Raw genomic sequence first — 26,672 nt, forward strand, 5'->3', positions numbered from 1 at the left:
ATTTTTGTATTTACTGCTCTGTGATAGGTGAATTTTTAGTAGTTATTACGATTTTATCTGCAGACAAGAAAAATATTTATTAAATTTTTTAATGTAAAAATTAAAAAATATTAATTCAACTACATCATTTAACAGCATTTAATTATTTTGAAGAGGAATTTGAAAATTAGTCATGAGAGTGACTAGAAAATTATTCTTTAATAATGAAAAGCAGTTACCAAACACCAAACAGAGAATAAAGAGAGTAAAAACAATGGAAGAAGAAGGTAAAATAGTAGTAATTTCCAAGACAACCTTGAAGCTAGAAAACACAGATCTGTCTCTCTGACCGTATCACTGTCAAACCTCGGCGCTTCCAAATTTCCAATTGTTAGTGTCAATTTTAATGTATTTCCATTTTTACCCTTATTCTCTTTAAATTCGTGATTTTATTATTTTTGTCACATTCACACAGGTATTCGTTGGAGTTGGTATCTAAAGAGAAGAAAGAAGAACAAAAAACAATTACAATTTTTGGATTCTCTCTCTTTCACAATTTCAACTTAACCTTCTAACTCTCTTTTTTGTTCTCTCCTTAAACTTAACCCTTTTTTCATTTTTTTTTTCTTTTTTTCTTATATATATAAAAATACTTTTTTTTTTTTTTTATCACTTTGATTCTGAACCTTGTTGGTGGATTATTCGTCTAAGCTGTGTTGGTTATTCTTTTTTGTGACTGAAAATGAACTCTTCAGTGAGGTTGGATTCAGCTGTTTTTCAACTCACTCCTACTAGAACAAGGTAATAGTTTATTGCTCAATGGGTTTAATTGAATGTTTTGTTGAAAACTTTGAACTGATTAAGTTGTGCAAAGGTGAAGTTTTCTTTTTTTGGCTTAGTTTATAGTACTTATGACGGTTTTGGTGTACTTGGGTTTGTTTAAGGATGTTAATGACTTTAGGTTATTCCCTTAATTGGAAATAAGTTTTTTATATCAGTTATAATTTTCAAGTTTGCTGATATAATTGGAATCTAGTAACATGATATGGTTTTTGCAACATGGGTGTTATAAGCAAGTTTAATCATAGATTTTATGGAAAATAATTAAAGTTGTATGTGGTTAGGGTATTTTTATGTGATAAAGTTTGAAGTTTTGTGGATTTCACAGTGATGTTGTTGTTATGATTAAGTACTAGAATGCAAAATTTGAAAGGTGTGCTAACTAGGAGAGTTGAGAAACCCTTGTTTTTTTATAGTTGTTATTATTTTGTTACTAATTGATTTATGAGAAAGCTTGATGATAAAAATTACACATTGTTTGTAAACACTGATTTATGTGTTTGATTTTTCAATGTTTCTGCTTCTGTGTAAATCAGGTTTGACTTGGTTATAACTGTGAATGGAAAGAAGGAGAAAATTGCTTCAGGTTTGCTCAATCCATTTCTTTCTCACTTGAAAGCGGCTCAAGATCAAATGGACAAGGGTGGTTATTCAATTGTTCTTGAGCCGGATGATGGCAGTGATTCCACATGGTTTACCAAAGGAACTCTTGAAAGGTTTAATTTTTAATGTTTCGGTTTATTAATATGTGTATTATCGCGTGATCTAGAATGATATTTTCTCAGCCCTTTTTTGAGTTGATGTTGCATGTAATCTCTAGACTAAAGTTCCTGTCATAAATCGTCTATGGTTTTATAGGTTTGTTCGCTTTGTAAACACTCCTGAGATATTGGAACGTGTGTATACTACAGAAGCTGAAATATTACAAATCGAAGAGGCAATTGCCATTCAAGGAAATAACTCGATTGGGATTAGCTCTGTAAGTAAAATATCAAGCATTATTGTATGATTGATTGTCTTCACTTAAAAGACTGTTTGAGTAATCATGTATTTCTACAGGTGGAAGAAAATCAAGTAAAACATGCAGAAAACACAGAAGGTATTTTTGAAAGAACGGGTTTATTTCAAATTATCATTGAGAACTACTAACTTGTTTTCAAGAAATCTTGGTGTATTTAATGCTCTGCCAAGATTTTCAAGATTTAAATCTACATCTAAACTTTCTACTGTACACAGGCAGGAAGACTCAACATGATACGAACGAGGAGAAAGCGATTGTTCTTTACAAGGTTAATAGGTCTTCAATAATTAATGTCATATTCATTTTTTGACTTACCTTAACTTATTTTTCTAATTTTATGGTTATGTTTCAGCCTGATGATCATCTACCTGAAGTAAATGGAAACGCCACATCAGAAGGAAACTCAAAGTAAATTCCATCACCTTTAACCCCCTCCTTCAATCTATGACCATCTGTTACAGTAGAAAATTCGAGCTTTTAATAAATAAGTTTGGTATATATGAAGCTTCTTTTGACTATCTGAAGCAGATTGTTAACATATGTTTTATCCAATACTATCACATTTTCTCAGAGTTCAGCTTTTGAAAGTCCTAGAGACGCGCAAATCAGTGCTGCAGAAAGAGCAAGGCATGGCATTTGCACGTGCTGTTGCTGCTGGTTTTGAGATTGACTATATACCTGCTTTGATGTCATTTGCTGAATGCTTTGGAGCATCTCGATTGATGTAAGAAGACTCTTTTTTCATAAACCTTATTGACCTTAATTGGTCAAATGTTGTGTTCTTTCTTCCATTGACGTGTAACATGTGACATTTGGCCAATCATGTTGGTGCTAATTTTGGTCACTTATCAGGGATGCTTCTGCAAAATTTAGAGATCTTTGGAAAAGAAAACATGAAAATGGACAATGGCTTGAAATTGAAGCTGCTGAAATGATGTCCAACCACCCAAACTTCACTTTATTAAATGGTTCTGGCATTATACCTCCAAATACGCCCTTTGCATCCCATACTGAGTTGGACTCAGAGAATAATGGGAAATCAAGTTCAGGTACCTTACAATTTCCAGAATAATAGCTCGGTACTACTCTTTTTATATGCTCACATACACAAATGGACTTATATGGACAAAACTCTCGTTTCACAATTTACTTTTCCCTTTTCCAGATGTGCCTCCAATGGACAGTCAAGGCCACCAAGATAATATGCATGGTCAATTTCCGCATCACATGTACCCTCCTTGGCCTATTCATTCTCCGCCAGGTGCTCTACCGGTCTATCAGCCATATCCAGTGCAAGGAATACCTTACTATCAAACATATGGAAACAGTCCATATATGCAGCAAAATTATTCACCTATGGAGGATCCTAGACTAGCTGCTTCTCAAAATATGGGTTTCAGAAGGCATTCCATGGATAGTAGACAAAGCAATACTGATTCAGAAGCTTCAAAATCAAGGTTGCAGGATGAAGTGGATGTGGAGAGGGAAGGTTCGCAGACAGGAGAGCGACGGAAGAAGGCTAGCCGATCAGGTAGACAGAAATCTGGCATGGTGGTTATTAGGAATATCAATTACATAACAAAGACAGAAAATTCTTCTGGCAGTGGATCGTATTCAGATTCTGCTTCTGAAACTGATGAAGATATTGATAATCAGGAGCATGTGAAGACTTCAAAAAGAAGGGGATCTAGAAAAGAAAAGAAGTTGAATTCGTCTGATAAGGAAGAAACGGACTATGTAAAGGATGCAGATGGAGGACACTGGCAAGCTTTCCAAAATTGTTTACTCAGAGATGTTGATGAAGATAGACATGCCATTGACCATGACCAATTTGGTATGGAAAAGGTGGATGATAGGAGAAGAAAAAACCATGTTTCAGTCAATGATCCTTTAGTTTTGAATGGGCGGGGAATGCATGAAGTTCAAGGCAGTCGTTCAATAGATGATGCACAATCTTTGGAAGCAAATGGAAGAAGCAGTGGTTATAGGAGAGCTGCTGCTAGTGATGATTTCATCGTTTCCAAACAAGAAAGTCAGTCCGGTAATTCATATCCTTCCTCAGGCTTGGAAATTACCAGCAGCGGACTTGGTTATTCAAACGATAATTTGCAAAGGAAGTTGTTTCACGATATGAATGATGATTCCTACATGTTGGAGCATAGATCAATCCAAGTCAATGATACAGGAAATATTGAGAGAAACATGATCGATATAGATTCTGAGTTCCCGATGGTGAGTCAAAAGAAAGAAAAACCTTTAAATGGGACCGACCATTTGAATTATCAACTAGATGTATTAAGCATGATGCCTGAACGAGGAGCTGAAGGGGGGTCAAAGAGTTACGACCCTGCTTTAGACTATGAAATGCAGGCCCAAGCTGGTGGTGCTTTACAAAATAAAAACAAAGAGGTATTGGCCGATGCTAAACCAGGATCCAAGAGGCTGGATAAGGAGCCAAAATCAAAAACTACTCCAAATAGTTCTGACAAAAGAAAGAGCGTCGGACCAATAAGGAGAGGGAAGCCTTCTAAACTTAGTCCTTTGGAAGAAGCACGGGCACGTGCCGAGAGTTTACGAAACTACAAAGCTGATCTCCAGAAATTGAAGAAAGAGAAGGTACTCACTCCTACTCCCGTAACTCGCACTCGTGTTTCTATTTCATACAATTAGCTTAAAATGGATTCGAAAATTGTATGCAGGTCCTTTACATTGTTTTTAGTTATATTAAATTGAAAAACCATTATTATTATACAACACTGTTTCTTTCCTTCTAATATCTAGGAAGAGGAAGCAATTAAACGTATAGAAACTTTAAAGATGGAAAGGCAAAAGAGAATCGCTGCCAAGAGTAGCTCAGTCACTTCACAGTCACCAGCGACATCTCATGTTACAAAGAGACAAGTTCCTACAAAACTTTCACCAAGCTCTCGTAAAGGCTCAAAATTTAGTGATTCAGAACCAGGGCCATCCTCACCCCTTCAAAGATTCCCCACCAGAACTGCTTCTGTTAGTTCGGTTGATTCTTTGAAAACTTCAAAAACCAGCAGGTTGAGTACTAGAAGCCACTTGAATGATAACAAATTAAGCCAATCAGTGTCTTCTTTGCCTGAATCTAAGCTAGAGAAGGGTGATAGTGCAACAAATACTAAGGCATCGATGGCACGGATTAGAAGATTGTCAGAACCTAAAATGAGCTCCATTCCTCAGACTTCCTCGGTTAAACCACGTGGTACAGGAACAATATCAAAGACTAAACCATCTGATGGACCGGAGAGCAAAAAGATCTCGGCCATTGTGAATCATGATAAAAGTAAGATAGCAGCCCTTCCAGAACTGAAGGTTAGAACATCTAAAGCAACTGGAACTGTGCAAAATGTATCAACAGTGAAAGTAAAGACACAGAAGTTGAATGATAACAAATCTGTAACAAATTCAGAAGGTACCAATAGCATGCTGAAGAAAAAGGAAACAGGAATTTCGTCCATTGATGATGGAGATGACAATCCTGTAGTTGAGAAAACTGTTGTAATGCTTGAGCGTGAGAAACCTTACGCGCCTTCTATTTATGCCCCGGTGAAAGAATATGATAGTGGTAAAGTGAAAGAGAAAATTGAGACAGCATCCAATTATGTTGCCATTCGTGCTCCTGTTTCACCATTAAGCATGGACACAATAGATAAAGAAACCTCAGAGATCCAATCTCACCTGCAACCCATATCTACTGAGGTATGTATTCACAACAACTTACATTAACATCGATGATGATTTAAATACCTTGTTAGTTCATACTCTTGCAGGAGTAAGGTGAAGGTGAATTAAAAAGCTTCATATATGTCAATGTTATGTTTCCTATAATCTGTGATTCATTAATAAAAAAGATGCACTTCAAATTCTACACGCTTGTTGTAATACGTGATATAGCATTATGATTTTGGATATAATCACATGCGTAGTTTTGAAGAAAAAAATGTATTTCTAATTCTACATGCTTCATGGATGAGATACCGGCTTAGTGCATCGGCTAATTTTGAATATAATATCTTCCAAAACCAGGTCAAAATGGATAATACAGAAAAAGAGCCTTCAAAATCATCCAGCATTTGTATTGCTGAGGAAGCATATCATGCCCCATATGCTCGAGTTTCTTCTATGGAAGATCCCAGTACAAGAAATAGCGAGTATGGTAAAGCAGCTCCCACAAGTTTAGAAACTGCCGCAATTGGTACAGACACTGGTAAAGCACGTGTGTCCGATCTCAGAAACTCACTTGAAAAGATTCCTGAAACAACCGAGAAGCCTCATGTAAAGGAATCAGCAAAAGGGTTCAGACGACTGCTGAAGTTTGGGAAAAAGAGTCACAGCCCGACTACACGCAACACGGAAACAGATAATGTCAGCGTTGATGGTTCTGAGGCAGATGAGATTGGAACTAACAGTTCCTCTAATGAAGGTAATGCTTTCATTAAAGTCATCAGCAGATTAAAATTATTATTGAAAATAAGTCCTACTTTTTCGGTTATATCTATGTGTATACAAACTAACTGACTATCAAATTTTCCATGTCATCCTCAGTTCATACTTTAAAGAATTTGATCTCTCAAGATGAAACTCCCACTGCCAGCACGACTCAACAAAAGTGTAAGCACCCAATGCATGCTCAGCTTTTCATATATGCCTATCCTCTTTTGTATATTATAATCTACTAGTATAGTAGTATTACTTATCTAAATATGGATATGGTTGTTATGCAGCTTCTCGCTCGTTTTCACTGCTATCGCCATTTCGAAAGAATAGTGAAAAGAAGATACAAATGGCTTGATAGAGTGGATGCTGTTATTGGTAAGGTTGATGCAGTCACAAGCTTTGATATATATTTTTTGGTCTTAAATGTGAGGAGCAGGAAAAGATAACTGAAGTATCTATTGCTGTGAAATTTGATCTTTGTATATTCATCTAACATTCTTCATATCTCCCAAGTGATTAAGGATTTTCTTCTTTCACTGGAACAAATATTTGAGCATTTCTGTTTTGTAAATTCGAAATGTCGAACATATGAACTACTTACTGCATTTTTCAAAAGTCGAAAGTGTTTAACTAACTGACCAAAATTTATGTTTTTTATTTTATGGTTAAAAATGGTGTTTTAGTTTTTTTTTTTTTAAGGATTTTGGTGGGTGGGGGGTTTGGGATGGGGTAGCATAGCAAGTAGATTCTTCCTCACATGGTTGAGGTTTTTTCCCCTCTTTTTTAAGATTTGGGTGGCCTACACATTTTGGATTTGGTTGACATTTATGATATTCTTTCTTGTCATAAAATTTCTTGTATTTTATGAGCATAAACTACAAGAAATCTTTACCCTACAACTACAAGAAATAATAAATATTGGCTTACTCAGAGAAACAAACAATCCTCAAATGCAATTAATACCACTGGAATTAGTATTGAGATTTACTTCTCATTTTTAGATGCTTGAAAGTGTTTCTCTAGTTAAAACAAGGATAATGAAACATTGTGCCAATATCTGTTTGATGACAAATTAGCTATAAATAGTTATATTATATGTATCTTTTTGGTCCCCTCATAAAATAATGCCACTGTGTGTATGTTACATGATATTTTTCTGTTCTATAGCTGTTGAAGTCAATTAAATGTGTAATGATATGAACCATGTAATGTAAATAAATAACATGCCTATATCAATCAATAGCAATGCAATAAAGGGTCGGTGATGTAAGTAACAACTCTGCATACAAAGTTTCACTCTATCAGGACTGAACATGGTGAAACATCATTCAAAGCGAATGATTAAGCATGAGATGTTGCTTTTGCTCATTCTATTTAAAGCTTCATTTGCCAAGCATTCAGCTGCTTCTTGTGGATCTTCAATGTGACTTATTAGACTCACAGCCTCTTGGTTCTTCATTACCTCCCATATGCCATTGCTTGCTAGTATCAGAAATTCAGAATCAGAGTCAATACTTTCACTTCTGATGACAAGTTCTGAGCTGCTAGAATACCTGGTAGCTACAGCATTTCCTGATTCATATGCTAGTATGAGATAAATGAATTCAAAATATGAGTCCATTTCTCAAAGTGAACATTCATTTTAAGTTCTAACAAAGACAAACACATTGTATATAGTATAGGATACCTGAAAATATTCTGTGAGACCAATGTCTTTTGGCTGATTGTTGATATGTGTCAGTTTTCTGATGAGCCATGCCATTTCTACATACAACAACTCTGTAATTTCCTATATTAGCTATTACAAGTTTTTCTCCATTGATTACCATAACAGATGCTGAACTCATTCTACATGTTTCTTCATATCTATTCTCTTCTCTCATCTTTGCCCTTACACCAAGATAAGCTCTCTTCATCATTTCTTTGCTTTTTCTCCATATCTGAGCCTAAGAAGTAATAAAAAAAAAAATGATGCATTTTTCAAGAATCTTTCATGATAAAGTGACATTTGAAAAATCGTTATAGTTACTCAAAGTACCTCTTGAAGCTTCTTTGAAAAGAAATGAGATTGCATATACTTGGTAACCTTGTCCCCTACTAGTGGATCAAAGATTCCAAAATACCACAATTCTGTTTGATCCATTTGCTCTCTTTGTACCACTATTGAATCAAAGTCTGAGTAATCTGAACCATCTATGATCATATGATGCTCCACCACTTGATAACCATGTGTTATTGGTGTCATCCATGAAGGCTTATTTGCTGGCATAAGCCTTCTGATTCTCTTTCTGCCTAGAACTCTTAGCAGAAACCTTTTCAACCTAAATGCCTATCCATATCAGTAGTTAGATTAACTCTATAACCACACGAAGACGAAACTGATACATAGTGACTACTTTTTAGATACTGACACATCTCAGACACATCAAGGGAAACAAAGTAAACAAAAGAAAGTTGAGAAAGAACAATAGCTTACTTTGAGCTTGAGATGAAGATATCTGATTCTCATGATGTTCACTATTGTTTGATCAGAAGTTGAAAGGAAGAAAACTTATATTTGCAGAAGTTGACCAGAAAAGTTAGTAAATCAAGTATAGGTGTTGAGTAAGAAATGGATTGGCTTTATTTTAAAAGGGCACATGCAGAATCTTGAGTAAGATTTTGACCATAAATAAAAAACTTAGACTCAAAGATAACCTTAGAATTCCTAAGCTACTAAATTGAAATACCAATTAGCTTTAAAATACAAACAATACAAAAAAGTTGAATATGAGAATAATAGAAGATTAAATAATTGTAAACGGCAGAGAGAGAACAAGAATATGGTGGAGAAATGACAAATGGCATATGAATATTCAGGGTCATTTGGTTACTTCATGAAGGTGCTTCAAACTCCAAGGTGTTGAACATGAGTTGGTTTATACTACTATTAGTTTAACTTGAATATTGATTTGGGACAGAGAGTCTATTCATTTACTCTTCTTTTTAGTTAATTGCATATTGATTTGAGTTAATACTAGTTGAATCTTCACTTACTTTTTAAGCTTTTGTTAGAATTAACCCATAAAAGGATTGATCTGGTTGGTGGTTTGATTTAAGATAATTTGTATAAGAGAATTTTTTTATGCCCTCATACATTTTTTTTAGAGATTTCTGGTGAAAATCTTAAAATATCTTTATATTTCGGATATCCATTTCTGAATTCATCTTTTTGTAGAAAAAATGTGACTTCACATATGCAACTTCGAAGTCACCTTATTATTCGGAAAAAAAAAATGTGACTTTGCATATGCATCTTCGAAGTCATCATTTTTTTGGGAAAAAAGGTGTCTTCGCACATGCATCTCCGAAATCACATTTTTTTTTGGGAAAAAAGGTGACTTCTCATGTATCTCCGAACTCCATTTTTTTTAGAAAAAAGGTGAATTCGGATGTACATCCGAAAATATGTATGAGACAAATTCCAAATCAACAAAGCAACAATGCATAGATTTATCATAAATAATCAAAATTACATAGATAGATCAACATAAATATAACGTTACATATTGTTATAAACGGGTAGTTGAGGACGGCGCAACATTTTGATAACATCTTCTCCCGATATTTGAAGTTTCGCATCCAACTCGATCGGATCCTTTGAAGAATATTGTTGAAAAGTTGCTCACATAACCTCTAAATCGTCGGCGTTCTTGAGCTCAAATGGGGTGAACTTTACTTTTCCTTCGGCGTCAAGTGAACGTGAACGATACTCAAGCTTAAACACCTTCCAACGTTCTGGATATTACAAGAGAGAGTTCAGTGTCGGAATCAGCTCGGTGAACGGTGTGTCGTGCGAGAACCTAAATTGAAGCGACATCCAGTAACCACTACTGAAGTAGACAAAAGCAAGGTGATGGTAGGTTTGAGTCATTTCTGATTGTGGCTTGTGATGTTGATGAAAATCAACAGAGACCATATTTATAGACTTTTTGAAGTAATATGGGCCCAAGAAATCTAATCTTGTTATCAGTGCATATTTTGGATATGCACTTCTGAAATAAACCCTAATGCTTTATAATTTCGGATATGAATTTCTGAATTATGCAGAAACAGAATCCCAATGATACCATTTTGATATGGCAAAATCAACATACAAAACAATTAAATTGGTAAGAATAAACATTGATTACATTATATATATATATAATCGTATTGGTTTTATATTCTTCACGATAATACATACAAAAAATGATTCGATAACATTCTAAAATACACCAAACGAATTGTCATCGCTTAATTTTAAAACTTGTAAATTCTTCGACTTTTCCCTATTTGTTTCCCTCTCTTTCTTCATCATTTCTTCGAACTCCAACATCCTTTCAAAAAAATGATCGGGCCAAGTGTCTGCCTCTTTTGTATGATGTGTCACTGACATGCCGTAATCGAAATAGGACACCCCAATTTCAAAAAAACTTGTACAAAGTGGCGCGATCTTAGATACCTGATACAAATAATGTGGTCGGACGGGTCTATAGGTGGGCGACTATGAAGTAGGAAAAATATCTCTGAAAATCCAAATCTCGTCAGATCGACACACACCCGGTCATACGCATTTGCTATAAGATGGTCCATCTCAGGGAAGGACATCCACTTTGAAACGGATGCGTGAGTGCTAATATATAGAACAAGGGCATCGTGAATTTTATCGAAGTTATATTTATTCTCATAAAGTTGGGTGTAAAATTCCCTATGTGAAGTCAACTCTGAAATAAGTGTTCAGCGAATGAGAGTGTGATTCTCTTCTCCTTTACCGAGTAAAATGGCAACGGTCCGATATCCGCAATTACCATTGATCCTTACATCAACCATATTTTTAATGTGTTTGTGCATAAATAGAGGCATCTCACCAATGTAGATCATCGGTGATTTTTAAAACGGAGGTGTGCGAGGCGGTTTGGAAATGTGCGCTCCCTTGTTAGCACTACATTTAGATTTTTTGTGTAGGTGAATCCGGGAACAAATAATCAACAACTTCATAGGAGTCCGCTTAGTTGACGTGTCATCTTGGGTACTTTTCGCCTTTTTAGGCGCACCCTTGTTTTTAACCTGTTGCGAAGGAGGTTTTAAATCGGTTGTTTTCGGAAAAGCAATTTTTCTCAGTTGTTCTTTTATGTGCAATTTCTTGGTGTCATCCGCTTTAGAAAACCTTTCCATGATCACTTCCAACTCGGTTGTGATGGTTACATTGGATGTACCCTCTTTCGTTGGTTCGTAGTCATCAAATCGAAGTCTTTTACAATGATCGAAGACTTCATCCATGTGTATAAGGGAATTCAACATCATCTTTTTAGAAATTAGACAAGCACATGGAAGCCTTTAAGTTTTTCTAATTGTACTCCCACACTTCAAACTATCCGGACCCTTTATATCCGCCCACTTTGCTTCATGAAAAATAAAATTCAATTCAGCCCTGGATATGTTGAAATTCAATTGCGAGTAAGGTGTTGCCCTTAAATCGGTGTTCCGCCACAGTCATGCTCCGACCAAACATCGTTTGAATTTCATTATGTTGATTTTGGAGCATTTGGTTCACTGTGTCTCATTCTCTACAAAGATCTCCCTTGCTATCATCCAACCATTTATTCAGCACTGCATGTGCATATTCAATGTTGTTGGTTGTTGTGCATCCCAAATGTCTAACATGATCCGTCCAAGCGCATACAACTTTCTCTTTCACCTTTTCAAGGACTGTAGACATATTCTCGGTACATAACTCTTTGGAACATAAATTTAAAATATCTATCCATGCATTCATTATCTTCTCGACCACAACAACGTGTTTGAGGATGTTTTCGTCTTCATCATTTTTTTCTTTAGTGTTAGCTGCGAGTTTGAGCTTTGATCTCACATTTTTTGTTATATGATACCTACAAAGTAATGCGGTTAATGTCGGAAGACAATACCAACCACATTCATAAGGAAATTATCTCGATTGGTAACAATGACACTAGACATATTTTGTGGATCAACCAATTGAGTATTGCATATTCTCAATGCCCATGTAACGTTATCTTCTTTCTCACATTCCAAAAAAAGCAAATCCAACCGAAAATGTCTTGTCCGTAGAGGTCTCGCCTACAATTTCTATAAGCGGAAGCCTATACTTGTTGGTTTTGTACGTCGAATCAATAATAAAGACACTTGGATGAGTCCAAAATATGCCACGAATAGTAACGTTGTCCTCACAAGCTAGCTTTGTACCTTGAATCGTATTGGTTATCATCCAAAAGTTTCAAAAGTTGTTGCATTTTTTACCTCAGACTTTTTTTCGTGATGTTCAGTTTATAACGTTCATGGTATATCTGTGTGATATTTAAAACACTTTATGGTCTTTTTTGTTTCAATTCAGCAAGTATGTTTCTTGGTGTAACTTTGATTATCGATAATTCTAAAATAGATTCCTTCTCTTTGTGGTTAAGCCGACACACAATTGGATGCCCCTGTAGCTTGGTGTCCAATGCATGAAGTCCGCAAACGACACTAAAACACCACAAACCATCAATCCTACAAGATACGCGCTACTTAAACGGACATGCACATTTTCTCGATGCCGTGTCATCATGTTTTAACTTACAAAATTTTGAAACATATTTCCCACCCCCTCTCGCATGTCATCACAACAAATGCTTGCCTTCTACTAGTGTCAATGTCGGACCTTGCTATCACAACGCCAAATCCAAGTTTACTAGCTTCAATTCGGATCCACTCAAGCAAACGTTGACGAGAAGTGAAAGTCATTTCATTTGTAAATTCTTGTCGAACATCTATCGCTACCACAATTCTTTTGGCTTAGCATCTTCGTTGACCTCCTCTAGAACATCTACACCATCTCTGGCAATGTTGTCGGGATGCATCATACCTAACATGTGCATAAAACCTATATTCTGTTAAAATTATTTTTTGCTGTAACAGACACTATTTTAAATATGCACATCCGAAATAAGTTTGGTGAATTTCGGAAGTGCGTATCCAAAGTGACACAGGTTTCTTCTCCAATAAATCAACACCAATGCAAGCAAATAAGAGATGAAATGAGGAAACTTTGCCTCACTATGCTCTCTTTGTTATGTTCAATCACTTGATACTTGGTTTGAAGACAAAAAAATGGATTAGTAATGGTTGAGATTTTGGAGAGGGTTTTGATTTTGTAGTGAAAGAAAATGAATTAAATAGTGATAGTGGGAAAAATATATAGGAAGGTATTTTTCGGATATGCATATCAGAAAATACCACTGAGATTTTAAATCCAATGTTTAAATAATAAAACGTTTGGTAAAGGTATTTTCGGATATAAATATCCGAAATAATTTTAAAATGTGAAAAAATACGTTCAAATATACATATATGAAAGATATTTTAGAATTTTCAGAGGTGTTTTTTCTCCTATATAGGTGTACAAAGAGATTCTCTTTGTATAATTGAAAATTTTGGATGTTCTAAAACAAAAGTTGCTGAGGAATGCTGCTAGTTCAATATAAGTTGTCATAGAAAGTATTTAATGATTGTGTTCTTTTATTTGGGTAACAAAAGTTCTAGATGAATTTGTTCAACTATACTGTTTTGTTTTTAATTAAAAAATTTGTAACTTACTGTTTTATCAATAATATCATTAGCTAATTATTATTAATAAAAATAATAAATGAATTGAAATACTCCTTTCTTACCTATAACATAAGCAAAAACAAAGAACTAATAAAATGTTTTATAAAAAAGGTGTAAGAAACAATTTTTAATGTTCTATAAAAAGATGTAAGAAACAATTTTTATTAGTGTTGTTTATAGAAAAAATGAGAGAAACCAAATACTTTTGAAAAAAAATGAATGTTTAAAAATATAATGGTTAAATAAAAATAAATTGATGTTTTACTTAAGAAGCACCACACAATCAACGACTAAAAGGAAAAGAGATCACTTCATTCATTTGTTAAACCTTGGGGTGGGGATAACCATTAGCATTGAGGTCAATCAGATGCTTAGGTCGCGATAAAGCTCGGCACAGACCGAGAAAGCTCATCAGTGGAAGAAATGTGTCACGTAGTCTCGATTTTTCAACTTAAAATTTTTAAAAATTTCAAACTTCAACTAAAATCAATTAGAAGAAATAATCTTTTATTCTTGAAACCTTAAAATCATTCCAACAAAACATAGACTTAGAGCCAGAGGGGTTGGGGGGAAATGTGAACTTGTTAAAGCAGCCTTAGTTTGGGGAGGATAAATTCAGTCACCACCCCATTGTCAAGCATAGGCAATTTAGATAAGGATGTGGAAACTAAGACAACATTTTGAAAGCCCGTGCCTTTAAGAGTAAGGTCAGGGCAGATAGCTAGAATGAACAGCATGTAAGATGTCATATGAACCATGAAAGAAGCCACTACTAAAAAGGAGAGCAATGGTACATATTGGGTCAAGGATATATTTTGGTATATGGGGAAGAAGATATATAGTCGGTGAGAACATGGGTAAAAAAAGACTCACAAAGTGAAGCAAACACATCCAATGAATCCAAGTCTAACAGTTACGCTCATCGGAAAGGGTTTAAAGAATCGACAAAAAACATCTAACAAGATTCAAATTTCCATTCAAACTAATAGGAATTAGAATGTAGGTAATAACAGCATGAATGTAGTGACAAAGAACACTACTAACAACAAAACTTAACATCTAGATTGGCTTGTATATGAAATCAGCTAAAACTAACTGAAATAAGCAATCAAAAACAAAATAGAAGACTGAATGGTAACATATACCACAATACAGAAACAAATATCTGATAATCAAACATTTAATCAATTGTCTTAACAATACAAAACACTCGAACATCAAAAGTTGTACTCAGTAGAGAAAATTGATAACAAAATTTGAAAATTGTATCAGCAAGTAATGTCTAAGCTGCAGTCTTCCTTAGCTTAGCAAGTTCTTGCCTAACACTAGCAGCCCTCTGCATAAATTGAAATCATTTCATCAGAAACAAACTAACACAAACAACCAACATTGACAACATACAACCAAACACTGAAACCTCAAACTAAATTAACCATTTAAAACATAAAACAGTGACAAAAAACAAACCTTAATTTTTGCCAACATGATCTTGAACCTGTCAAAATCATTGAGGGCAGCCCTCCTCTTCCTCACAATCAATTTCCTTCCCCATGAGCTCTTCTCCCACTTGTTCTTCACATCTATCCGAACAACAAATAAAAACCAAACCAATTACAAACGTTTCAAATTTTAACTAAAAACACAACTATTTATGAAACCCATTTCAACTAAAAACACAACTATTCATGAAACCCATTTCAACTAAAACACAACTATTCATGAAAATCTACCTGCGGCTTCCATGGCCTTGATGAGATCCTTCTTCTTAGGAACTCTCTTGATATCAATCTTGATATCAGTAAGAGAAAGCCTCTTGAAATTAATTGGGATCCTCTCCATGTCAGGTGCATCCACTAGAGCCTGTAAACAAACAAACAAATCACAAACATTTTTGAGAAACCATTCAAATGGGCATGGTTGAAAATGAAAAAAGATGAGAAATTGGAAAATGGGTTACCCTAGTTTGGTCGATGACATCGACGATAACAACTAGCTTTCCATAGTCTTTGCCGTAGTTGACAAGAGCAACTCGCCCGATCTCAACGAACCTCTTGAACGGCTGAACAAAGAACAAACAGTTAGAGAAAGATAACAGTGAGATTCATTGGAAAAGAAGGGGAAAGAAATTCACCATTTTCGAGTTTCGGCTTGAAGAGAAGAAGCTAACGCAGACAACGTAGGTTTGAGAATGTTAGAAATTAGGGTTTTGTGTTAATTATAAGGATGTTCTTTTGTATGGGCCTATATTCGGGTTTGGGCCCAAAATAAGTTGGGTTGTATTTGTTTTTGTAATTTACCACTCACACTTTCTTTTTAGTTATACACCAACCAAACCTATGAGTTTTTATCTTTTTCTGCTTTGTTTTATCCGTTTATGTTTTTTTTTTTAAACAGCAAGAGACGTGTGTGTGTGTATATATATATATATATATATATATATATATATATATATATATATATATATATATATATTAAGAGAACCCCAAAGGTCTCAAAGCGGAAAACAACGCCAAATAACCGCCTTAACCCCCCAAACCACGTCACGAGTGACCCACTCGGTATTTCTAAAAATAATACCATTCCTGACCAACCATAAACTCCAAATAATAGCCAACCATATACACCCCTCCTTACATCTCCTAACTTTTTTAGATTTACAAAAAGAACTCCAACATCTATAACTTTCTTTGAAATCCTCAGCTAAAGAAAAAGGCATTCCAATCCAATGAGCCTATTCCTTCCAAACTTCAATGACGCACCGACACAATAGAAGGGAATGGAAAGAAGATTCAACAACATCCCCACAAAAAACACAAGAAAGATTAGATGTAAGAGGGAGAATACCTCGAGTAGCTAATAAATCCTTCGTGGCAATCCTATTCTTGAAACATCTCCAACCAAAGGCTTTTGATTTACAAGGAGCCTCAATCTTCCAAATAAGAGGAACAATATAATCCAAAATATTATGCGGACCAAACACCGGAAAGTTGTCCCGAATGGAAGCGTAACAAGAAGAAACAGTGTAGCATTCATTGCCCGAAGGCCTCCAAGACACCCTGTCTCGCCGACTGCTGTCCGCCAAAGGATGATGATGCCGGAGCAGGTTCCGTAGCTCAGCTGCCTCCACAACAGCTGCTGGCCCCGCTAGAACCGGAATATCGAAATCAAACCAAAGCCACACGCCATTCCGCCAACCTCCCATTCCGGCTATAGAAACATCCTGTAACAAAGAAAGATCAAACAGAGTCAGAAACAAATTCCTAATAATCCCCTCTTCCATCCAATGAGCTTGCAAAAAAGAAGTAGTATATCCATCACCTATGTGAAAAAAAACAATTATTAACAAAAAAATTCGTCGGTAATCTCTTCTTCGAAGAAATGACATCCGACCACCAAACCGATTGAGAACTATAATTATCTCTCCTTCCTCCTTCTAAAGTCACCCGAATCTTCACATCCACATATCTCGCTTTCAACATCCTATACCAAAGAGAATTAGAGGCCTCCAAAATTCTCCACTTCCACTTAAGGAGGAGGGCCAAATTGAAATCTTCCAAGCTTCTCAACCCTAAACCACCTCTATCCACCGGTAAGCAAACATCTTCCCACTTCACCCAATGAACACACCTCTTATCCTCCGTTCCTCCCCACAAAAAATTGCTTTGAATTTTGTTAATCTCTCGAATGACCTTCTTCGGAGCCAAATAAAAAGATAGAGTAAAAATAGGTAAACTACCAAGCACAGATTTTAATAAGGTAATTCTTCCTCCAAAGCTAAGCCATCTTCCTTTCCAAGAACAGAGCTTCTTCCTAATTTTCTCCACAACGGGTCTCCAAAAATCAATCCTTAGATCCAATGCGAATCCCGAGAAAAGAGAACTCCTTTGATTCCAACTTGCAAGAAAGAAAAGAAGTCGACACCTCCAAGAAATGAGAATTAATATTTATTCCGATGAGCTTGCTCTTGTTAAAATTGATACCAAGACCCGAAACAATTTCAAAACCACGCAACACCGATTTGATAGCCCACAAATGCCTCCAACTCCCATCTCCCACAAGTAAGGTGTCATCCGCGAATTGTAAAACATCCACAAAACAATTACCTTTTACATTACACCCAACGAACTTCCCGTTATCCACCGCCTTGTTAACTAAGGTTTTCAAACCTTTCGCCACTATAACAAAAAGAAAGGGTGATAAAGGATCCCCTTGACGTCAACCTCTTTCCACAACAAACTCCTTAGTGGGGCTACCGTTCACTAAAACCGACATTTTGCTAGAAAAAATAAGCACCTCTATCCACTTCATCCACCTCTCCCCAAAACCCATCTTTCTCATCATGAAACTAAGGAAGTTCCAATTAACCTTATCGTAAGCTTTTTCAAAGTCTACTTTAAAAAGAAGACACTCCCTCCCTTCCTTAGACGCGAAATCCACCAACTCATTAGCAATAAGGACCCCATCAAGCAATTGACAACCCGGAACAAAAGCACTTTGGCATTGAGAAATAATAGAAGACAACACTCTTTTAATTCTACCGGCCAAAACTTTAGAAATAACTTTGTAAATACAACCCACCAAGCATATAGGTCTATAGTCGTCCTAGCCTAAAGGATTGGAGGACTTAGGAATCAAAGTAAGAAAAGAGGAGGTTATAGCCTTTGAAAGAAAAAAACTCGAGTGAAGCTCCTTAAAACAAGCTATAAAATCCTCTTTAATGAAATTCCAACACTTTTTAACGAAAAGAATAGAGAAACTGTCCGGGCCTGGACTCTTCGAACCATCACAATTCCACACCGCTTCCCTTATTTCCTCCTCGGAAAACGGAACCTCAAGAGAGGAACTATCTTCCGCACTCAAAGATTTGAACGAAACCTCATCCAAAATCGGTCTTCTTTGGCAAATCTCCTTAAATTTCCTTTGAAAATGATCTCTCACTTCTTCCTTAACCTCCGCCGCTTTCATGATGATACCGTTTCTCGTAGAGATTGCACTAATGTGATTCCTCCTCATCCTTTCTTTCATCACTCTATGGAAGTACTTGCTATTAGAATCTCCGTCATTGAGCCATTTTAATCTAGATTTTTGAATGAGCATATTCTCCTTAATTTTGATATTCAACCAAATCCTACTACTAGCTTTACTTTTAATAGCCCTTAACTCCTCACTAAAAACATCAATGTCATCCGCCTTATTTAAGTCTCTAACACCTTCTTCCACCTCTAAGTCGTACTTGCCAAACACCGCCAAATTCCACCATTTTATCCTATCTTTTAATAAACGGAGTTTCTCCTTTAACACAAAATCGCCTCTTCCAAACACTTTAAGCTCCTTCCATTCACGATCAAGAAAAGGAAGAAAATCTCTATTATTAAACCACTCATTGTTAAACTTGAACGGTTTAGGCCCCCAATCTTCATCATCCACAACCAACCAAACCGGACAATGGTCCGAAATGTCTCTACGCCCAATTAATTGCCCCACCATTCCCCACGAAGAAACAATGTTGCCATCAACAAGGAACCCATCCAATCTGCTCTTCGACTTCCCGTCACCACTAAACCAACTATACTTTTTACCCTTACACGGGACATCCACCAAACCGCAATCATCGATAAATTTGGAAAAATCCCTCCACTCCGATCTATTGTTCAACGAGGAAAGCCCTACCCTTTCACTTCTCTTCTTAGTAGCGTTGAAATCTCCCCCTATAAGCCATTGACCATCACAAAATCTATCTTTCAACTCCAGCAAAGATTTCCAAAGAATACGCTTAGAAGGACTCGAGCACGACGAATAAACATTGATAAAGTAATACACATTGTTATTCCAACAAGCTTTGACCCCTAAGAAACCTTGACCTCTGAAACTAGAGATAACCGACATAGAACTCACCTTCCACAGAATAAGCAAACCTCCTGACATACCTTCCGATTCGGAGAACGAAAAATCTATCTCCTTCTTCCCCCAAAAGCTTCTAGCTATCGTTTCCGAAATTTCCTTCAACTTTGTTTCTTGAATAAAAAGTAAATCCGCCCTTCCTTTTTGAATAATATTACTAATACGGTTCCTCTTAACTCTGCTACCTCCGCCCCTTATATTAAAAGAACCGACGTTTATGTTAACATCTTCTCCTATCATTTTTTAAAATTAATTTTACATATTTTTAAATAAATTTATAAATACATACAAGATATTTCAAAATAAAATAAAAATATTAGAAGAGTATGTCGCACATTTTAATTATATAAAATATAGTAAATTTATCTATAATATAAGAAAATTAGATGTTTTGAAAAAGACAACAATGCCCTTAGTTAGGTTGCTGCTACAACATGAAATTTGGGGAAAATGCGGTCTAATTAATACTTTTTTCAACTAATGACATCACTTGGTTGGTTGCAAACTAATACCTTTTTGTTATACTAGTAGAAGACCCGTGCGTCCGCACGGGTAAGTCAAATCTTAAGATGAATAATATATTACAAACGCAAAAAAAGAAGTTTAAAAATTCGAATGAGGAATGTTAATTTAAGATTAACAAAACATAATATTGATGAAATAAATCTATATTTAGTAGCTATGCAAAAAAAGAACATGGAAATGTAATAGTCATTCGTATCTTAGTTAATTCGATAAGGCTAGGTTGTTGGTGATATAGAATTGTTATTATAAAATCACTAATAACTGAAAATATTTAAAAATAAATATTTATCAAATCGCCAACATGATAAATTTAATATGTCTAATAAATATAAATATTTACAAATATGATTAATAACTATAATTATTTACAAATATCACTGATGATTATAAATATTTTTAATATTTTATTGTTTAAGGAAAAAAAAGTATGTGAAGGGAATTTGATTACATCATCAAGGGACTTCTAGAGCCATTCATTGTAGACAAATAATCTCCAACTTCACTAAGAGAACTTGTTATTGAATAGAATGTATCTAAACTTCTATCTTTGGTTGTCACCCTATTAACTTGTTAGTTAAATAAAAAAACCAAAACCATGATGTATGTGAATGAGAAAGCAATATAGATGCAAATATATATCTTCAGCATAGAAAGGTAATTAATATAAGTAGCTTTTGAAGATCACCAAATATGGTTGCAGTAAAAATGTTATTAATTAATAAAGGACAATGGTTTTAGTGTAGTGAATAACTATTTTTAATAACTATATCCAGTACCATAATATATATGTTATTACGAAATTTAAATATTTTTTACAAAATAGTTCTTCAGTTAAGTCTTAAAAAGAAAACTAAAATTTAAAAAGGCTATGTTAACATTCTAAGTATGTTAGACCAAACTATGATGTAAATTAGTTGTTGTTATGGATGCTTAATTAGCTATCATAACTTGATTTAGTTTGTATACAAAGTAAGCACGGGTATTATCCTAAGGTTTCAAATATTAAGGGTTAAATTAAGCTTATTTTTATTAGTTACCATTGAAATGTCTTAGTCTAAATGCCACTTACCTATTAAGACCATGTACAATGATTTCAACACTCAACACCCACTTTTTCAACTCCCAATAAACTTTGTTATACCTCAAAGTTACGTATATAAAATGATGACATAACTAAAATGATGACATAACTACTGTCAAGTTTGATTATACATACCACCATATTTTATTAAGGGTGTTAATAGGTGTTGTGGTGATTGTGTTTTGTGTGAAAGTTTATATTATTATTTTTATTTATTCTTTTAATTTATATTTCTCTTACAATAAAATATTAAATTAAATATGGTCTCTTCAATAAAATAGGTATTGTGGTAATAGTGTCCCGTGTGAAAGTTTATATGATATTTCTGTTAATTTTTTTCAATTTATACTTTTTTTATTTATTTTATCTTAAGACAATAAAATATTAAATTAAACATGATCATTCAATAAAATAGGTATTACTGTGATAGTGTCCCGTGTAAAATCATATGAGTTATGGAGTGGTAAAAAAGCACTTATGATTCTAATTCAACTCTAACTCCTAAAATCTCTCCAAACCCTCGCTATTTATATAAAAGACTCTAGTCCATTTGTCAGACACGGGAAAATTTATTTATATATTAAATCATTTGTTGACGACATTAGAGAAAATAAAATAGTGCAAATTTGTGTTATTAATACAAAAAGATAATCGGATACTTATATGTTGTCTCAATACATCTCAACAAATATTATTGTAAATTATTTTAATTAAATTTTTCAATACAATATTTACAAATTAACATGATAACAACATGTATCAATAAATAACTCAATGTATAAATATAAATTTTGATACATGAAAAACCTGTGCGGATTTATACTACTTTTATATAAAATAATATATCTATAATGATTAATTTATTAATTAGTTTATAAAATATATTTAAATTTTTAAAATTCATTATTTTTTTAATATTATAATTTATCAATTATGATAATATATAATATATTTTTAAATTGTTGACATATTATTATTAACATGAAAATTTTCATAAAAAAAACTTGTTGAAATAAAATTCATATTAACTATGAATATTTTTAGATGTAACATGATTTTTCTCAGATGTAAAGTTATAGGTAGATAGATAGGTATGATTTTGCATGTTAAAGGTATGCAGAAATCCGAAATTACGTATTGGAGAAAGCAATACTAAGTTTAGAATTGATTGCTTTCTCCCAATAAATCCCCTCCAATAAATTTTGTTATACCTCAAAGTTACGTATATAAAATGATGACATAACTAAAATGATGACATAACTACTGTCAAGTTTGATTATACATACCATCATATTTTATTAAGGGTGTTAATAGGTGTTGTGGTGATTGTGTTTTGTGTGAAAGTTTATATTATTATTTTTATTTTTATTTTTAATTTATATTTCTCTTACAATAAAATATTAAATTAAATATGGTCTCTTCAATAAAATAGGTATTGTGGTAATAGTGTCCCGTGTGAAAGTTTATATGATATTTCTGTTAATTTTTTTCAATTTATACTTTATTTATTTATTTTATCTTAAGACAATAAAATATTAAATTAAACATGATCATTCAATAAAATAGGTATTACTGTGATAGTGTCCCGTGTAAAATCATATGAGTTATGGAGTGGTAAAAAAGCACTTATGATTCTAATTCAACTCTAACTCCTAAAATCTCTCCAAACCCTCACTATTTATATAAAAGACTCTAGTCCATTTGTCAGACACGGGAAAATTTATTTATATATTAAATCATTTGTTGACGACATTAGAGAAAATAAAATAGTGCAAATTTGTGTTATTAATACAAAAAGATAATTGGATACTTGTGTGTTGTCTCAATACATCTCAACAAATATTATTGTAAATTATTTTAATTAAATTTTTCAATACAATATTTACAAATTAATATGATAACAACATGTATCAATAAATAACTCAATGTATAATATAAATTTTGATACATGAAAAACCTGTGCGGATTTATACTACTTTTATATAAAATAATATATCTATAATGATTAATTTATTAATTAGTTTATAAAATATATTTAAATTTTTAAAATTCATTATTTTTTTAATATTATAATTTATCAATTATGATAATATATAATATATTTTTAAATTGTTGACATATTATTATTAACATGAAAATTTAAAAAAAAAACTTGTTGAAATAAAATTCATATTAACTATGAATATTTTTAGATGTAACATGATTTTTCTCTGATGTGAAGTTATAGGAAGATAGATAGGTATGATTTTGCAGGTTAAAGGTATGCAGAAATCCGAAATTGGGGCAGATTTTTTGGAGCAGTCTGTTTCCTGCACTATTGACAGTACATCATAGTGCCTTGGTTTAGATTTTTCACAGTACTTTTGGACATGATAAAAACAAACCTCTCAAAGCAAGCTGGATAGTCAATCAAAGTTTTGACTAAACTAAATAAAAAATTGTATAAGTACATCTGTCTAATTATTTAAACCAAGACAAAGGAAATAAGTGGTGCTAGTTAGAATTCAACTTCATTACAATTCAGTCGTATTCATCCATTCCATAATTTCATCATTCATTTTTTTTTAAAAAAACAAACAAATTTGAATTTTGATTTTTTTTTTATCACACAATCAATTTAATGTGTAACTCAAAATTAAACAAAAAAGTAGTTGAATTAGTTTGACTTTCCACACCATAATCTCATCATTTTACCACTCCTTTTTTTCCATTTCATAGTCCATAAATTTCACAATTTCAAACATAATTCAGTTGACAAAAAAAGGAAGTGCATTCATTCACCATTCAACGTAATTTCATTATTCCATAATCAAATGAACAACAAAGAACAAAGATAAAATAGAAATTGGCATAATAGTTAATTTTCATTTAATTACAACGTCATTACAAACCTGAACAAAAATGCAAGCATTGCAAATGGTCACAAATTTACACTGCAATCAATTCACAATATTCCTCCACCATTCTATGCTCCACACATCCCATGCTCCTTCACTCACACCATTGATTCCTAAACAGCCCAACAAAAAATATGCAGTGAAACAAAGAGGAGAAGAAATGACATACTTTGAACTGCTTATAAAATTGTAAAGCTGCAACCAAGATTACAATCCTCTTAATACACTGAAAATAGATTGGTCATAATTACAATATTAAAAATAATATATAGTTAAATAATATTTTTATAAAATTATTAGTGGAACACAAATTGGAGTTTCTTGAAGTCTTCCTGCATGAAGAAGAAAATTATTATTAGTATAAGATCAAATCAAAAAGAAAAAATATGGCTTAAGGAAAATTCCAACATAGATTACAAAAAGACAACAATGAATAAGTCATATCATTAAAAAGTTCAGCAACATACATTACTAACAAATCCTATGCTAATATCTAGTTCACAATTATATCATGATAGTACTTATTGACCCATAATTCAAAACTTTCCTGCATCTAGCATCTGTATAAGAAATATTTCTTGCGATAATAATTCTCCACAAATACACATAAAACCCATTAATATAATGGCTCAATTGACAAGATAAAAAAATCTACAAATCTTTTCTTTCACCAATAATCAAATGATAATTTTTATCACTAATAATTTTGGAATAAAGTAGAATGGGTTGAATGGGTTGAAGGTGAATGAAGATGAAGGAGATGTAAAGGAGACTGAGAGGGGCAAATATGAAGAAGGGGAGAGAAAGAGAAGTTAGGGAATGAGAGGATAAAAGTAAGTTTGGAAGAATATGGGGAAATATTTTGGAAGAAATGCTTTATCCGGCGGGTAATGCATAGCATCCAGGAATTTTGAAAAGTATGTGTGCCACTTGGAGGAATGAAGACATTTGATTGGTGGGAATAACTTTTTGATTTAGCAAATTACAAAAAAGGGTTTTTGTTAAGGTAATTAATTTTTACATGAAGGGTAATTTAGGGAGTTTGGTAGTATGTTTTATTATTAGGTAGGTAGTTGATGCAATAACTACTCATTTTAATTAACTGCTTTGCCATTTGTTACCTTTTCTGCTTGCTTCATTTAGTTTCTCCGACTGTTCTTCTCCCTCTTTCATCTCCTTGTTCTTCTCCCTCTTTCATCTCCTTATTCATCTCTGTTGCTTCATCAATAGATTTTTCAAGGTTTAGTTCTCAAACGCCTTCTTTCTTCCTCCGTGAAAATGTATGAATTAAACTAAGCATTTTCTTCAATGTGTTTTGTTCTTTAACGATTGTGTTACGTTGAATCATATGTTATTAATCCTATTTTTCAGTTTTTTCCTTCATTGTTTTCACCTTCTTCTTCGCTTTGAAGCATCTTCCTTGCAAGGTTTGTGATGGCAGATATGTACTTGTTCTCATATTTTGTGTTTATATTAATTAATATTATAGATAGTAATTGTTAGTCATGGAAAAATATATGTTACAGTGTCTAGAGTCAAAATTAAAGAAGGGGTGGAATTCTTAATTCATGACAAGCAAAAAAGAATTTTTGGATGCAACAACAAATTTTGTATTTAAAAAAGTTTTTCAAAATATTTGATAGATAATAAATTCCTTACACTTTTATATGTTTATGGAATAACGAAGGTGTTGGTGGATCTCTTGCTGGTATTAGAAAGCATCTATGAAAGACGCACTAGTGCAGAAAAGACTTTTTACATCGGGCAAAAAACACATTTTACATAGGGTCTGGGTCCGATGTAAATCCAAGCGATGTGGTAAATCAGAGACATTTTACATCGGGCCACAACCCGATGTGAAAAATACACATGCCACATCGGTTTAATTGTAGGTCTGATACGAAGAAAATCCAATTTTTTTAAAAACAAAATATATATGCAACATTTTACATCGGTTGCCTCAACGGCCAGATGTAATATATTATTTTTAACATCAGTTTAATGAATTGCCCGATGTAATATATTGTTTTTAACATCGATGTCAAAAATTATCTTAATTTCAAAGAGTGCTGCAAAACATCTGAAAGAGAGCATCTAATACGCGAGCCAATAATTTCTTAAATGCAAAATTCAGGAAAAACGGGACATTTTAAATGTAAAAATTAGAGCAGGTTGTGACACTAGTAAAAGAGAAGTGAAAACTGTAATTCCTTAAAACAAAACAAAAACGAAACATCAAGTATAATTCCTACAAAATAAAAAGAGAAGTGAAAGCTATAATAGTCACTATAAACAACTAATATTTTTAGATTAAAGAGAA

General features: G+C 33.5%; 3 protein-coding genes across 4 annotated transcripts; 1 reads left to right on the forward strand and 2 right to left on the reverse strand.

The window, feature by feature from the left end:
- The first annotated feature begins 222 nt into the window (after positions 1 to 222).
- Positions 223 to 6,938, forward strand: LOC131644310 (COP1-interacting protein 7-like). The gene is made up of 14 exons (XM_058914775.1): positions 223 to 369; positions 455 to 780; positions 1,356 to 1,535; positions 1,678 to 1,798; positions 1,879 to 1,918; positions 2,056 to 2,108; positions 2,193 to 2,248; positions 2,412 to 2,564; positions 2,693 to 2,889; positions 3,006 to 4,456; positions 4,622 to 5,566; positions 5,894 to 6,290; positions 6,413 to 6,478; positions 6,592 to 6,938. The coding sequence occupies exons 2-14, from the start codon at positions 722 to 724 to the stop codon at positions 6,657 to 6,659; spliced, it is 3,786 nt and encodes a 1,261-aa protein (XP_058770758.1). The 5' UTR covers positions 223 to 369; positions 455 to 721; the 3' UTR covers positions 6,660 to 6,938.
- Positions 6,939 to 7,536: 598 nt separating this feature from the next.
- On the reverse strand, positions 7,537 to 9,004 carry LOC131644311 (putative protein phosphatase 2C-like protein 44). Of its 2 annotated transcripts, none has more exons than XM_058914777.1 (4): positions 8,781 to 9,004; positions 8,343 to 8,633; positions 7,992 to 8,250; positions 7,537 to 7,876 (listed from the first exon to the last, which is right to left on the reverse strand). In XM_058914777.1, the coding sequence occupies exons 1-4, from the start codon at positions 8,811 to 8,813 to the stop codon at positions 7,629 to 7,631; spliced, it is 831 nt and encodes a 276-aa protein (XP_058770760.1). In that variant the 5' UTR covers positions 8,814 to 9,004; the 3' UTR covers positions 7,537 to 7,628. The 2 variants fall into 2 exon arrangements, with proteins under 2 accessions (XP_058770760.1, XP_058770759.1); XM_058914776.1 differs by having other exon boundaries at positions 7,537 to 7,888.
- A 6,066-nt stretch (positions 9,005 to 15,070) lies between these two features.
- LOC131617831 (large ribosomal subunit protein eL14-like) lies at positions 15,071 to 16,196 on the reverse strand. The gene is made up of 5 exons (XM_058889087.1): positions 16,080 to 16,196; positions 15,906 to 16,007; positions 15,679 to 15,808; positions 15,416 to 15,528; positions 15,071 to 15,284 (listed from the first exon to the last, which is right to left on the reverse strand). Exons 1-5 carry the CDS (start codon positions 16,080 to 16,082, stop codon positions 15,231 to 15,233), a joined length of 402 nt encoding a protein of 133 aa, XP_058745070.1. The 5' UTR covers positions 16,083 to 16,196; the 3' UTR covers positions 15,071 to 15,230.
- Positions 16,197 to 26,672: the final 10,476 nt, after the last annotated feature.

The sequence above is a fragment of the Vicia villosa genome, linkage group LG1 (genome assembly GCF_029867415.1).
Source record: "Vicia villosa cultivar HV-30 ecotype Madison, WI linkage group LG1, Vvil1.0, whole genome shotgun sequence".
NCBI lineage: Eukaryota > Viridiplantae > Streptophyta > Magnoliopsida > Fabales > Fabaceae > Vicia > Vicia villosa.